The sequence below is a fragment of the Rhinolophus ferrumequinum genome, chromosome 2 (genome assembly GCF_004115265.2).
Source record: "Rhinolophus ferrumequinum isolate MPI-CBG mRhiFer1 chromosome 2, mRhiFer1_v1.p, whole genome shotgun sequence".
Lineage (NCBI taxonomy): Eukaryota > Metazoa > Chordata > Mammalia > Chiroptera > Rhinolophidae > Rhinolophus > Rhinolophus ferrumequinum.
The window spans coordinates 107,401,916-107,417,786 of record NC_046285.1 but is presented as its reverse complement, the minus strand read 5'-3'; the positions used below and the strand labels follow the sequence as shown (position 1 = coordinate 107,417,786).

Below are 15,871 nucleotides of genomic sequence, written 5' to 3'. Positions count from 1 at the left end.
CCTTTCTGGCCTGGAAAGTTTATGCTGAGCAATCTGATAGTCTTATGGGGGTTCCCTTGTATATAACAAGTTATTATTTATTTTTTTTTTGCTACTTTATGGATTCTCTCCTTGTCTTTCACTTTTGGCACTTTAGTTGTAATATGTCTTGGTGTGGGTCTCCTTGGGTTCATTTTTTTTTGGACAAATGGACTATAGACTCAAAGTTACCTCCCCCTAAGCAAACACACTCTTACAATAAACTGTCCTTCCCTCTTGAGTTGGGATGGAAAGGTTGATCTGTTTGTCTCTAAGATGTACCCCTTAGCTAAGAAGGGGTGATTCACAGATATAAGTGCTAAACCCAATGAGAGCTTGTGGTACAGGAACTGAAAATGTGCCACTTCCACAGAAGGGCTTCCTGGATCTGGATGTCTGTTCCCCAGGTTAGGGAGGTTTTCAGCCATTATTTCTTCATGTAAGATCTCCACCCCTTTCCCTTCTCATTCTGGGAGCCATGTTATGCAAATGTTAGTCTGTTTGATGTTGTTCTAAACGTTCCTTAAACTTTCTCCACTTCCTTTCATTCTCCCATAAATCCCTTAAACTTTCCTCCCTTTGTCTCATTCTTTTTCCTTTTTGCGGCTCTGACTGGGTGAGTTCCATGGCCTTGTCTTCAAGTTCACTCGTCCTATCGTCTCCATCTAGTCTGCCACTGAAACCCTCTAGTGTGTTTTTCAGTCACACTGGTGTGTTTTAGCTCTGTGACTTCTGTTTGCTACTTCCTTATACTTCTCATGTCTTAGCTGAAGTCCTGTGTTCATCCATCCTTCTCCCCGTTCAGTGAGCATCTCTGTGACCCCACTGTGAACTCGTTCTCAGGTAGATTACTTATCTCCGTTTCATTAAGGTTTTCTTGTTCTTTCATCTGCAACATATTCCTCTGTTTCTTCATTTACTTGACCCTCTGTGTTGGTTTCTATGCAGTAGATGAAACAACCACTTCTCCCGTCTTGAAGGAGTGGCCTCGTGTAGGAGGTGAACCTGTCGTTCAACTCTGCCTCCGCTCTTGGTTGTCTCACAAAGCTCTGCACTTGTCCAAGCAGCCTGTTCTATTTTTATAGCTCCCAGCGACTGAGGCTGTGCCATGATCTGTCATTGTCGCCAAGGGGAAGATCTCACCACCTAGATTCGGGCTGACTGGAAGCCAGACCCTCAGGCAGCAGCTTTCTAAAGGGTGCACATATACCCAGCCTGGGGGACCACAGGTGTCCACTTGCACACTTGGGCTGTTGAGAAGCCTTCAGAACTGGTATTTGTGCTACAAGAAACAGAAACCCCTGGAAAAAGCACAACGCTAGCAACACATCCCATGAGCTGATGGGCTGTGGGTCTGGGAGCAAAGTCATGGATCTCTCAAATAGTGTCAGTAAATACCAGCACCGAAGGAGAGCCTTTTCCTCGCTAAGCTTCATGTGACGCTACAGTGGTAGAAACAGAAGCCCACCAAGACTCAGAACTCCCTCCAGACTAGTCACCAGGACAAATGGACTATAGACTCAAAGTTACCTCCCCCTAAGCAAACACACTCTTACAATAAACTGTCCTTCCCTCTTGAGTTGGGATGGAAAGGTTGATCTGTTTGTCTCTAAGATGTACCCCTTAGCTAAGAAGGGGTGATTCACAGATATAAGTGCTAAACCCAATGAGAGCTTGTGGTACAGGAACTGAAAATGTGCCACTTCCACAGAAGTCATCTCTTATGTACTGTCTGCAGGACAGGCAGAGGCTGACACCACAGGCTGAGCAGTTCCAGCTGCTCCTTACTTTGTGGTCCGTGGTAGCCATGCGGTGGCCAGCTTTCTGTGTGTCCTTATGCTTCCTCTGGGGCTCTGGCACCCCCAGCGTGCTGCTCTCCCCTGCAGTTACTGGAGCTGAAGGTAGAGAGAGAACTTCCAGTTCAAATTCGATCATGTGGTACGCAGGCGCAGGCGGCAGGCTGATGCTCGTGACCTTGTCAGACGACTGTACCCGGAGGGACGCGTCAGAAGCCTTTTCTAGGAAAGATAGAAAAAGTCACTTCTAACACATTCCCTCCGTTTCCTTGTTCTTTTCTCTTCTAGCAGGTGATAGACCCAGCACTGAAGTTCCGGCCCAACTCCTGCTGCTCCTATGTGTGTACAACAGTGTGCCTAGGATTAAGGTGGAGCGGAAGAGGCAGGAAAATCAGGAACAAAACCCTTAAGACGGAGTGACTCTGCAGGAAAGCCAGCTGCTAACAGCCCAGAGAACTGTCACTGTGCTCAGTCTGAAGACAGTAAAGGGACTCTTCCTGTGTGGCCCACCCAAATACTGTGTGTGTCCCCAGTGCATCAAACCACCGGACCAGCTCCCACCAGAAGGGGAGCAGCATGCTTCCCTCAAACCTCATGGCTGGGGTTCGGGGGAAATGGGACTCTTTTAGGGCTTCCAACCAGTGCCTAAAAGGCTCACTGACTTTTGCTTCCTGGCGAGGGACTTTGGGGAGGGATGAAGAAGGCTGAGGGCTGGTAGGGCACCACTGTCAGTACCACTGGGCCACGAGGTACATGCACAGCTCTTGGTCTTCCCCACAGTGTGGCGCCCCATCCAGGGGCAGGGTCACAGCCCACCTACAGGCAGGAAGCTGCCTTGAAAGAGTCGCAGGGAAAAGCAGGGCTCAGACGCCACCTGAGGAGGGCGGGGATGACAGGCCCCTTCCACCCACACGGTGCACGACAACACTGAGAGCCCACCTTTCCTAGGTGACTGGTGCCTCACCTCTTGTGTTGGAATAGATCACTGCTCTGTTCTCGGCGTGACACAGGATGAGCATGGCTTCCGCATTGCTGAGCTGGAGACTGTCCCCGTTTTTCACTGTATAATGGCCAGTAGTGACAGTGAACTTGACCTTCTGAGGAATACCAGCCAAAAGGCTGTCTAAAGGCAAAAAGAGAACAACTAGCATCACGTGAACCGCAAGTACCGATGGGCCCATGAGGTGAGAAGGGCACTGTTTCTCCTGGCAGGAAAGATCTGTTCACTTTACATACCCCACAAATTCCCAGTCTCCATGACCCCACCCTCACTGTTCATCTCAATTACATGGACCGCAGGGCTGAGGGGCTCTTGCTGGGAACAAGAGAATCTGGGAGCCCGAGGGGTCTTCTCCCCACGTTGGTTAAGAGTTAGGGATCACGGTGGCAACCGTGTCCATGAGGGGCTCAAATGTCATTTGCCAAGAAGTTAGTAAGAGAGAATCAGATAAGGGGACTCAAGAACAGTTCGGTGAAACGGAAGGTGCCAGAGCTATTCAGAACTTTCTCTGGCTTTTCCAGGTTAGGCCTTTGGTGTAGAGACAGCTCGTAAAAGCTATGCCGGCTGGCTTCTCCTACGTGGACATGAGCTGAGGTGTCTAAGAATCCCACTCCAGGGAAGACAGAAGGAAGAAAGCAGAGAAAGAAAGGAGAAGGAATGAAGACAGAGGGATGGGAAGGCATGGGGCAAGAAAGGAGCGAGGGGCTGTGGAGTGGCGGCCTGAGCATGGCCGGGCATCTCACGGGGCCTTTTCCAGGTCCTGATGAGAGCAAAGCTCAGCCTTCTCACAAAAGGCTCTGTGACAGAACCATCTGGAAGAAGAACCATCTGAGAAGCTGACTGCTGTGTTCAGTAACTGAGGGCCGTCCGGTCCTGGTAGCCACAGGAGAAGAGTAAAAGCAGAAAAACGGAGCATGCGGAGAGTAAACAGAATAAATGCTTTCCTTGATTTTTTCTCAAATGGAGGAAAAAGGCCAATAAATACACTATTCCAGCCTGAATAACTGCAACATTCACTCATTACTGTTTTAATTAAGTGACGTGTGGCCTTAATTTGTATATACCAATTCCGTCTGACTTAACAAGGATAGCAGCTTTGAATTTCTCACATGCCATACTACCTGCTAAAGGGTCAAGTTTAATCAACATTTTCAAAAGATAAGACTTCTGATCAGAGTATTGAACATAACGACATCTAGCACTTAGCCTTTGAAATGGAAATCATACTTCCTTATTAAGTTCTCTGCCGGAGGCGTTAACTAATACCTCATTTCTCTTATTTTCAGATACACCATGTTTCTTAAACATGGAAGTCAGCAATTACAGGACAGCAAATACTCAATGACCAGAAGAGCCACGGCCAGTGAGGTCCCCGGCACTTCCGTGACTCTGCCTACAACGCCCCTCACAGAGGGGCCTGGCTACACCGCCCTGAAGTCTGACGGCACAGACAGCCAGCCCCCCTCGCGTGACTCCTCTGTGAAAGGGTGAGGTGCCCCCGCAACCAAGCCCAGCACCGCGCGGCTGCGGCCACTCACCAGCCAGCGGCTCCACGCGCAGCTGCGGCTCCTGGCAGTACACGTCGTACTGTAGCAGCGGGTAGATGTGCGGGAGGACGAAGCAGAGCGGGCCCACGGAGGCGCAGAGCTGCCGCAGCGTGTATGTCCCCGGCTCCTTGGCCTACGGTCAAAACCAAGCATTTGCAGTGGACACACCTGCCTGTCATCATGGGCTTCCTACGAGAAGGCCACACCACGAGTTCACTGAAATGACCGTCCTCCCGCCCTCCGTCCTGCTCTGCTTGCACATGGACACGCTGCTCAGACGAGCCCGCAGACCCTCAGCCAGCGCCTTTTCTGCGCGACTGACGCTTACACTTGACTTCACGCTTCTAATAACGCATTTTCAACTTACTAACTTTATTTGCGGTATTTTCTTCTGTAAAGATATTTAATGGAATTGCTTAGCAGGAGCTTGGAGACCTGCTCTAAGACTGGACTAACACATGTGACAAACAGCTAGACTTTGCAGCAGCCACGTCCTCCTCGGCCAGTGGGACTCAGAGGACACACTGCTGCATCCGAGAAAGACCTGTGTCGCAGTGGGTCAGAAGCCACTGTCTGACACTCACGCAGACGCAAACAGCACACAGTTTAATGTAAAAGTGTGCCATCTTCTTCGAAATTTCATTCTAACAAATGAGGGTGCATTTTAATACCAAGGGGAAAAAATCTCAATCCAGTGAGAACACAAATAATCAGCTATGTGAAGAAGTTCACTCGCGATTTTTCAAGGGCCTTGAAACTGCATAAGAGAGTTTTTAAATGTCAGTCCACTTCTGTTTCAGGAAAACAAAGCAGGGGCGCTGGCTCCTGGCACCCCACCCACACGCACCTGCGTCCTGAACGTTATGACATTGGCCCCGGGCTGCAGGGTCACGGCGCTGCACTTCAGCACGTGGGCCCCGTCCTCTACGGCCACAGCGGGGGCCACGTCCAGGGAGGGGCCGCTCTCCTGCCTTCTCAGGAGCATGTGAACATTTTTGCAGATGATCCCTGTGGTGTTCAGCGAGTTATCGGAAGGACTTCTCTCAAACGTCTCGTACAGCTCCAGTGCGGGAGAGCTGCTTGGGGCTGCAGGGAAAGGCGGGCTCTCTGGGGGGAAGTGAACGATCCCATTGGACGTCTTGTGCTTGGTGAGCCACTCAGCAGTCTTCCGGTAGCTGTTTTTCTCGATGCTGAAGTGGACGCTGATGGCCAGCTGCTCCACGTGGACCGGGATGGGCATCTGGCTGCACAGCGTTATCTCCAGGGACAAGACGCCGCCCACGTGGACCACGGCGTTGGACGGGGTGAAGCGGAGATCTCTCAGGTAGGCAAAAGACTGCATAGGGAGGACGACTTTGTCACCTGCAAAGGCAGATGTCCCCGTGTGACTTCCCCTGGCACACTGGCAGAAGACACACAGGCAGAGCCTTGGGGACTGTGGGGCCAGCTGGAGGCAGCGCAACACAGAAGCGAGAGCAAAGATGTTCGAGAGAGAGAGAGCTTCACGTCCCACACACCAGAGCGCTGTGTCAACGCACAACACAACACATGCCTGGGTGACGCCTGGAAATCAAAACCACTGGAGAAATTAAGCTTTCGAAGTTCTGTTTCAGCAAACCTAAGAGAAATACAGGTCAACTAACTCCTCAACTTCAAAACAAAATTTACAAATAGTCCAATTCCTAGAGCTATCTGAAGGAATTCCACCACTTTCTACATAAAGAAATTCCTGAGTGAAGATGCCTGTACCCATCCTCCCAATACCTGGGAACAAACCCAGCTGTCTGCCAGCCCACAGAGCGGGGAACCCTGCCTCCCGGACCCCAGAGGGCAGGGAGGCCCCAGCTCCAGTGTCACTAAGGGGAGAAGAACCCACGGTCCTCTTTGACCTCTTTCCTACAAGCACCTGGTTTGTCCAGAAAACCCACAAGGCTGGCGGATTGACCAGTAATATTGATTAAACACCAATCAACTGAAGGATTCGCTGAGCCCAATACTATAAAATCACAAGAAAACAGTGGACAAGCACAGACTATCTTATTCACGCAGAGATGCCAAGGAACGTTGGCAGGAAAGGCATAACTGCATAGTGTCACGTACAAGCCACACACAGCACACGTGGCACACGGCCGTATCAATGACCAGTTTGGGCACACTACAGAATCTAAACAAACCAACAAAATGCCCCTGACACACCCATCCAAGTGGCCTGATTTGAATGAAATACAGCTGGGGTCCTCGTCATTACCATGTCATCTGAAGCCCAAACCTAGGAAAACACGGGCTTTCAGTGGTTAGTAACCTCCACAGACTGAAGTGTGTTCCCTCAGTTGAAGCCCTAACCGCCCCCCTCTCCTGCCACATATGGACCAATCAGAGGCCTCATCAGAAACCACCCCTACTTCGCCCTCATCTCAGACGAGCAGCCTCCAGACTGTGAGAAAATAAATGCCTGTTGTTGAAGCTGCAGCCTTTTGCAGCCTTTTGTCAGGGCCACCGAGCTGACTAAGGCAGTAACTACTGTAAATAGCACTCTTCTGGATAAACTGAACTCGAGGAGCTGGGTGCACGACCTATTTAACCTTCCCATCCATACAGCACAGAGGCCCAGACATCCGGCCTGAACCTAAGCCTCACAGATCTACCTCCTGCTGGACGCTCCGTGAGGAAACAACAAATCCCAGAAGGTGGGACCGTCTGAGACAACCGGATTGTGTCTGTAAAAAGTCAGTGTCTTACAACCCAAGTCACACAACTGATGGAAGAAATAAACATACTGTGGTCCATCCATATGATGAAAAAGTATTATTCCGTCATAAAAAAGAATGACATACCGACACGCTACAACATGGATGAATCTTGGAAACACCATGCTGAGTGAAATAAGCCGGTCATAAAAACACATGTTGTTTGATTCATTTACATGAAATACCCAGAATCGCTACCTAGAAAGTGGACTCTGGTGACGGCTGCACATAGCTGCAAATACACAAAAAGTCACCGAACTGTACACTCAAACCAGCGAATTACATGGCCTGTGAATTCTCTCTCAATAAAGCTGGCTTGTTAAAAAAAGGTCAGTGTCTTGAGAATAAGAAAAAGAGGCGGGAAGAACTATTCTAAGTTAAAAGAGAACTGAAATACAATCAAGTATGATATGTAGTTCCTGATTAGACTCTATTGCAAATAATGGAGAAAAACAGTTTTTGAAACAATGAGATTTGAATTTGGGCTACTGAGTAGCCAACGTCAGAACCTTGGGGATCTGGGCATGGCTGGGGACAGCCCTGTTCTCAGAAGGTACATGTTACACTGTTTCAGGGTTAGGGTTACACATGGGCTGGGGTTGCTTCCAAGTTCAACAAAAAGAAAAAAGTAAAAAGAAAGAAACAAGGTTTCCAGTTTGATCCCCACATGGGCCACTGAGCCCTCCACAACTGGATTGAAACAACTACTTGACTTGGAGCAGGTGGGTCCTGGAAAAACACACTTAAAAAAAAAAAAAAAAAGAAACAGACACATTTGCTGCCCAGTCAAATGTTACCAGTTGTTGAATCTAGGTGGTTATGTTATACATTATATTATGTATAATATGTTATACATTGTATTACTTTTTGCTTTTCTATGATATTTGAAAATTCTCCTAATCAAAAGTTTTAACAATTAGTCTTACTTGGGCTATCTGGCTGTCTGCTGGCAAAATTGAGTATCTCTTGGCAGAAGTATTTCCGTTCCTCTTCAGTTAAATGAGGATCGCTGGCCAAAAGGCTGCTGGTCTGCAGGTAGCTGGAGTGGGAGTCAAGGCGCTTGCAAGGAGGGCCTCCCCCCAGGGCGCTGCTGTGCTAACAGCAACTACAGGCCCCCAGGGCATTCACAGTGCAGCCCACCTGATTTTTTAAAGCTACTAGAAACTCCCAAAGGGATCAAATACATGGAGTAGACACTTAGCTTACACTTGACACGGTACCTGCGTGCAGGTAGGCTTTTTCTTTCCTAATTATCGGGTGCTTCTTAAACACTCTCTTGTGGGCATTGGTGCTGTTCAAACAGAAAGTGGTTTTCCTAGCTCACTGACATACTACACTTAAAGGATACTTCTCAATTTGTCCGAGGTGTTTGTGACATTCGGCCAGTTGCTTCCTCGTGTGTGTGACAGGTAATGCCCAACCCTCAGCCAGGTAATTCTTCAGCGCTCCTTCAAGGTAGATTTCCGCCTTTTGAGGAGACTTTTTCTTCCTTGCAAATCAACAAACAGAAACTTTCATTATGGTTCATAATCCAAAGACTCGGACATACTCTTTCCCACACGCCCTCCGCCCTTCACACCCCCCACCCCCCACGACCTTAGTACCATCTGCAGACGTCCTCTGCCCCCTGCCCTGGTGTGAGAGAGCACAACGCCAGGGGCACAGACTGAGGACCGGGCTCACGGCAACACCCCACAGTTTGCCTGGCATCATACACTAGCCAGAGAACTTTCACAGCTGAATCTCAGGATCTGAAGTGAGGGCCGCACTCACTGTTTCAAGGTGACACATAAAGACCCCCAAGGGCAAAAGAAGGAAGGATTTGTCCACAGGCACATGGCCAGTTAGCAAGGAAGCTACAACACCAGGGCCCAGTGCCACCTACCTACTGAAGACAGGAAAACACAGACACAGTCTATGTGGCCCAACTGAGAGGGAGCTCGGGTCAACTCTGCAACTCAGGCAAAGAGACTTACAGAGAACTATGGAGAATTCAAGGAGCAACACTTCTCACCCAGGAGAGGATCTTCGCACTCCCAATTTAAAGCTGCAAGATGTTCAGCATGGAACACAGTTTAAAGCACCATCAGAGAGAGCTTGCCAAAGCCTCGGACAGCATGGCTCCCCTGACCCTCCCGAAGCTGGACCACCGAGTCACCGAAGGCTAACTCTGAACAGGCTCTTTGGAAGGCAGCCCGCTGCTCACCGCCCTGCTCTTGGGGCAATGACGTTTCTCAAATCAATAAGTTCTAAACCTGCCCAACTGCATGTTAGTTTTTCTGCACTTCTATGGTCCTCTCCTACCCCTCCGCCCTTAAAGCGGTCCGAACCTTCAGTAATTCTTCATTAAGTACCTCTAGCTGAAGATTCTTACATCCTGCAGACCCTGCACCATCCAACCCTGGAGATGGAGGTTGGCGGTCACCCAGCCAGACTATGGCCCAGCTGGACCCAGGCCAGCGTCTTCCCACTGTAGCTCCTGGCCTCAGAATGGACTGGTGTCCACACACAGCACCTAAGACGGGCTTCTTTGCTCCATTTACTACTAACTTACTCCGGAGATCACTGGATGGGGGCTCATGAGAGCCAAATGCTCGCCCTGGCTCTGCCATTAACAAGCTGTGACACCTGAATAGGGACCTGATTCTGCATCTACGTAAATGCTTTCAAGTCTTTTATTTATGCTTATGAGTTAAAAGCGTAACTCTAGAAATCAATAATGATACCCGTATGAAAAATAATACCCTGGAATACGATAATCAGTTTTGTTGAACTTATGATGAACTTGCAATGACGAAGAGTTCTTGGCCTATTAAGATGCATGAATATCGTAAATTTGTTACCAGTACATAAAATTTCTTGTCCCTTGTATCTGTTCTTGTGTTTTGTAATTATTTGTTACATAAAATTTCTTGTAACATAACATGTTAAAAAGTAAATGCTAAAATTTCTTTATAACACAAAAAACAGGTACCTAAATGTAAGCAAATAAAAATTTGAATTAAAAAAATTAAAACGAAAGACTTTTTCCCCCCCTGAAAGTTTGGGCCCAAAACGTGGGTGTGCATTATCCACGGGAGCGCATTATACAGGGCAAAATACAATATATCTCTCTCTAATGCTTTTAAATAGAGATTACACTGCCTGCCGGGGTTTCTTTTCTTCTATAGGCTGCTTTATCAAACACATGAGAAATACACTAAGTCTGGAGTCTTTTCTGTGGAATGCGACTCCAAAGCTGGAGCTACACTGGGAAATGTCCCCCTGCATGTGTACACACTGTCACGTAATCACGGGTCCCCCTCTCACGGACATAACACAAGTGGTTACTTTATATCACTGGCCTCCAGGCTTTCAATCGTCCAGGGGGTACTTCATACAGACTAGAGCAAATGCTACAGAACAAAATATTTAAGAACCTACATCCCAATTTAGCTGTCACTGGATGTAGCTTCTTCAATATTTCTTCATAATTCTTTAATTAAATAAATGTAATTATACTACTACTTACATTACATATAATACCTACATATACACATTATATATTATATATAAGTTCATTATGTTAATTTAATTAAATAAAAGAAACACAAAGATCAATAAGAGCTACCGTGTTTCCCCGAAAATAAGACCTAACTGGAAAATAAGCCCTAGCATGATTTTTCAGGATGCATCCCCCAAATATAAGCCCTACTGTGTCTTTTGGAGCAAAAATTAATATAATACCCGGTCTTACTTTCGGGGAAACATGGTATTAAAAGTAATAGCTGAAAATATTTCCATTTGGTTGTCAGAAATTGAATAGGAAAATGATGACGACAGGCTGGCAGAGTCCACGTGTTTCGTTCTACACGTTTACGTACACCCCATGCTAATGCCACACATCACACACCTTCTCTTACTACACATGAGAAATGTGTAAATTCAAAGAAATTCAAAGAAAAGTTCAAAGTCAATTACATGTAAAACTCAGCCAGATCCTTTCCAACGAACTTAGCAGACCGAATCCTCCCAATACTCGTATACATTTCAATGGTAGCATGCGACAGGTCCTGTGGGAAAGGAAAACAAACATGTAATTCTGTACTTTCATTTCAATGCTAGACAAAGCCCACATTTATTTACCGAAATCTGAAGCAAAAGACTTATGAATATAACATTATTTTTTACTTTGTTTCTACTTTTTATGGCATATGTAATTTATACAAAGTCGTTAACTGGCACATAAAATTATGAAGCATAATAAAAGAAATACGAACTCAGCAGGCACAGAATATTTAACTTTTCAAAGTACTTTCCATATGTGGGTAACATTTCTCATCTTTTTCTCACTCTTTGGGTAACAGGGACAAACTATTAAAGGCTACCGTGCAATACTCTTACGTTGACCATAACTCAGGTATGGCTGACTCACCGAACTTCTCTACCTACACTGCTTTCGAAGGTCTCTCCCAAATGTAAATCCTTTAAAATCGGGCACAATAGCTCTGTTCAAGTCCAAATTATTCCTCTGTCCATAGAAAACCATTCCTTATCCTCTCTTACAATTTCTGTTCTACTGAATGAGCAATAAATACCATTCTGAATAAAACTGTAAATACCTGAAGATGCTCTTATGTCTCATAGGGCACCATGAATACTAATAAACATTTGAAGATCAACAACTACTCCAAGTGTGACCCCCAACTCCCCAGGGTACCAACGAAACTGAAAGGCCAACTAGCAGGAGGTCCCCACACCAGCTCATTCCCCACGCGGAAGGTCAGCAGTCACCAAATGTTCTAGAGTCGGGTTTTCTGCCAAGGGCAGATGGGGAACATGAAATACTTACTAAGTAGTGTTTTTCAAAAGCTTCTACTGATGACAATGCTTCTTTGAGTTTCTTGTAAGGACTCTGAGCTGTGTTGGCTTAAACAGAGAGAAATAAGAGTCCTTACTCACTTTTATTATGTCCCGTCATGTGAGCTTACGTTGCCCCTCACCTGCCGCAGGCGGACAGAAGACTTCATGTGACACTTGAGGAAATTACACACAGCCATACTGGCCCAAACTGCGTAATGACCTATATTCTTGTCCAATTAAGATATATATGCATGAGATAGTCTCACCCTTCATGTAATACTTTTAGTTTTGACTGAGATCAGAATTTTTAAAGGTATTATAACATAAATCCTCCAATGAATTAACTTACTGCAAAATGGTCTGAGGTGGTCTCAAGTGTGACACATTTTCCCCTTCAAATGTCGTCGATTTGGGGGGTCCTTTCAGTCCCCTAGGTATTCTTCAGTTTAGCGACCATTTTCCTAAATCGGACTCATCACTACACTCGTACCTCAGAGAACCAGTAACGCTCCTTTCGACGTGCTTTATTCCCTAGAAGTAACTCGTTGAGTGAAAGGGCTTGTCTGGCCATATTGTTAGAAAAGCAGACCATCTGCAATTCTCAGGGGGACTGGTGCATTTAAATGTCGCATGGGCTGTAAGTCACGATCGGCTCATTTAAGCCTAGGAAGCTCAAACACATTTTTAAGAATCCTTTTGCCAAGTCCGTAAACTATTTCTAACATTTTTTTATGTTACTAAGCGGTAAAATACCCTGCATATTAATCTGGCCAGCTAATGAGTGTAATTTCCCACACAGTGAGTAACTGTAATGTTAGAACCTGAGGCACAGGTGCCAAGTTACAAGTGACAATTTCATTTCTTTCTTTCCTTCTTTCTTTCTTTTTTTAAGGAGGGCGCAGCTCACAGTGGGCCATGTGGGGATTGAACCAGCAACCCTGGTGTTATTCGCACTAGGCTCTAACCAACAGAGCTCAGCAGCACCCCAATTTCATTCCTTTCCGCTGGCCCACCTGCCGAGGCTCATCTCAGACAGTACCTGTTTCAGGCCGCTCAGCTCCCAAACCCGCCAAAAGACTGACTGTCCTGTCGAGGTCTTCTGAGTTAGGGCCTTTTTCTGACACAAGTCCACACAGGTAGCCCAAGGACTTCAGCTGTTGAGATAAACCCACAATTTCAATTAATTTGCCATAAGAGTCAGCAGAGATCATGAATTTAAATATAAAAATTAAAATCTAACTGAATTCTAGAAGAAACTTAGCTTTCCGGTCTAACTGATTCTTCTCTGTACATGCGACTATATCAAACGCACACCTTCCCCACAGTAACTCTCAGAGTGGTTCTGAGGCCGGTGCTTCTCAGCCTGCACCCTTCACCTGCCGACACTCGCCCAAGCTCTGCAGGTCTCCCCCTGGTCTGCAGCCCATGACCCCAGCCTCACAGCCCACCCTGCTGCACCCACAGGACGACCATCAGTCACTTAAGCAGAAGACACAGGCATTTCTACACGTTTCCCTTTGCCTCCCATTCCTGCCGGCGAACCACACCTGAAGCACAGGAACCTGAATAAAGCGATAATTAAGGGACCATTTCTTCAGTCCACGGCTGCCTTGAGCCACGCCCGAAAGTAACCAGAACTGTCCAAGGACTCCAAAGCGCACACGTCTGCCAACAGCTCCCTCTGCCTGCCCTGACGGCTCAGCCCATGGATGGCCCCGTGCACGCAGACTACCTTCGCCGTGGCATAGCTCCACAGACCCACAGTGTGTGCGATGTTCGAGTCGATCTGTGCCCGGTCACAGCAGCCTTCTATTCTCTGCAGCACCTCCAGGCAGCTCAGGAAGACCCAGCAGTCCAGCGCGCCGGGCGTGACCGACACCTGCACGGGAAGAGCAGGCACGTGATGAATGCGCTGGACAGGGCACCCAACCCCACTCGCTTTGGCCTCCCCATCCAAGCAGCCACCGTCTAAAGGTGCTGGCGCCCGCCAAACTACAGCAAAGGAAGGGACCGTAATAATCATTACACCAGGGCACCTACGGAGAGGAAAGGGGTGATCTAGGTCCAACTATGTGACTTGGTCTTGTATTTGGATCCTGACGAGTGACTTGACAGGGCTGTAAGTTCAGAAATAGATTTTTAAACCTTGTGAAGAAAGGGGGCCTATAAAAGGCCATTATTATCCTTTTCTCTAAGTGTGACACCTGGTCACACCTCACTTTGAAGAGCACATATTACAAAGGGAGGAAGTGAAGACCTCAGATGCCTTCAAGAAGGGCCATTCGTAATCCTAGAAATCGGGACACTAGGCAGACGTTAGATGACATTTGGGAGTTTCTATTAGTGTTTTAGGTGTGATTATGTTTGTAAAAGGGGGCTCAGAGCTACACACTGAACTACTTCCACACAAATAAAGCATGATGTTTAGGATTTTCCTGAAAAATCATCCGGGGGAAAGCGGACAGGGACAGAGATGACCTGAGTAAGAGACTGGCGGCGTGCTGGCTGGTGATGAGCACCCAGAATTTGTTATGTTATCCTCTCTACTTTTGTATGTATTTCCACTAAAAAAATATGCAGTTCCATTTAAAAATAATAAAACAACTGTGACATTATGCAAAAGCATTTACTGTACATGATCGAGTCTGATAACTAAGAGGCCTTTGTGGCCACATTTTAGCATCTCTGAAACAGGAATGTGTGTCACAACCTACGGCAGCTTCACACTCCCAGCTGACAGTGCTGACTACACGCGTGGCACTCACATCATGGGGTATCTTACAACTGCGCCCCAGTCCTGGGGAGACAGTAACTGGTCTATTTAAAATGGGAACCTAGGAGGTAATTCTCCGACAGCTGACGAGAGAACAGCTGCACAATGCTGACGAAACTGATTCAACACACCATGAGCGCAAATAAAAGGACCTGGAACCAACTGGAAAGAACCAGAGTGCCATTAAATGTTCCTATTAAAGCTGAATTGCCCAGTCTCTGAGAAATGAGAAACTATTCAGATCTGTTGAAAGATCAGCACAGAAAACAATTATGCGGTCCAGATAGAGCTGGTCACAGGACGCAGTTTCAGGACCCTGGACAGAACGCGTCCCTCCCTCCCCAGTCAAACCAGGGCGAGCTCTGAGGGGGCTGGCATCGCCGAGGGTCCTCCTGGTTCCAAGGGGCCAGGCGACCTGGGTACTTTGGCCTCACAAGACACTACCTCACACAGGTACCAAGCCTGTGGAGACCTGCTCACAGGTCACGTCCCAAAGCTTACGCTGGTTCCGCGCAGGGAGGATGGGGGATGCACACCGCGCAGGGCTGTCCACAGCGCTCAGGTTAAGGGTCTTCCGACTCAGATGACTCCAAGGGAACCCAGGAGTCACAGCAGGAAGCTCCGCGAAGGGACAACCGGGGACTGCTGGTATGAGCGGCCAGGTGCAGGCTGCCTGGTTTCCAGGACAAGGGCCCCCACACCCCTGGGCGCCAGGCCACTCTCCAAACCCTGCGGGAGTGACAGCAGCAGAGAACAGCGAGGGACCACAGGGCACATCTGTGTGTGTGGGAAGAATCGCGAGTCACACGCCATGATGGAACAATGAGCTACTTTGTGGAAAGATTACAGAACAGATGTTTTCTTGGTATATTTGTTTTCTGCAAAGAGCTAGTCCCACTTTAGTAAGTTTGAAGAAAAGCATGTAAAAAGTAACACCATCCGTCAGCAGCAGTTTTTCTAGGGGTAAAAAAGGCAAAACTAGTGGCAGCCCCTGGCTGCTGCTGAAACTACCCCCTCCCAGGCTGGGGGAGGTGAAAGCCAGCACAAAGGCACGCTGCCACAGGCACTGGCTGGGGGCTCCAGCCCGCTGTCCACACGCGGTGGTGGCTTCACGAACTGAAACCTGAAGCTGCCCGCCAGGCCTGCCC

General features: G+C 47.7%; 1 protein-coding gene across 2 annotated transcripts in view; it reads right to left on the bottom strand.

The window, feature by feature from the left end:
- Window positions 1–15,871, bottom strand: part of TRAPPC10 (trafficking protein particle complex subunit 10) — an 84,185-nt gene that overhangs the window by 16,260 nt on the left and 52,054 nt on the right. For both annotated transcript variants that reach the window (XM_033127353.1, XM_033127360.1), the window contains exons 8-17: window positions 13,683–13,829; window positions 12,990–13,104; window positions 11,940–12,016; window positions 11,069–11,160; window positions 8,457–8,597; window positions 8,035–8,147; window positions 5,209–5,723; window positions 4,353–4,494; window positions 2,779–2,937; window positions 1,807–2,036 (exon numbers count right to left, since the gene is read on the bottom strand). In XM_033127353.1, coding sequence (XP_032983244.1) covers window positions 1,807–2,036; window positions 2,779–2,937; window positions 4,353–4,494; window positions 5,209–5,723; window positions 8,035–8,147; window positions 8,457–8,597; window positions 11,069–11,160; window positions 11,940–12,016; window positions 12,990–13,104; window positions 13,683–13,829 — 1,731 coding nt within the window. The remainder of the gene's footprint in view (window positions 1–1,806; window positions 2,037–2,778; window positions 2,938–4,352; window positions 4,495–5,208; window positions 5,724–8,034; window positions 8,148–8,456; window positions 8,598–11,068; window positions 11,161–11,939; window positions 12,017–12,989; window positions 13,105–13,682; window positions 13,830–15,871) is intronic.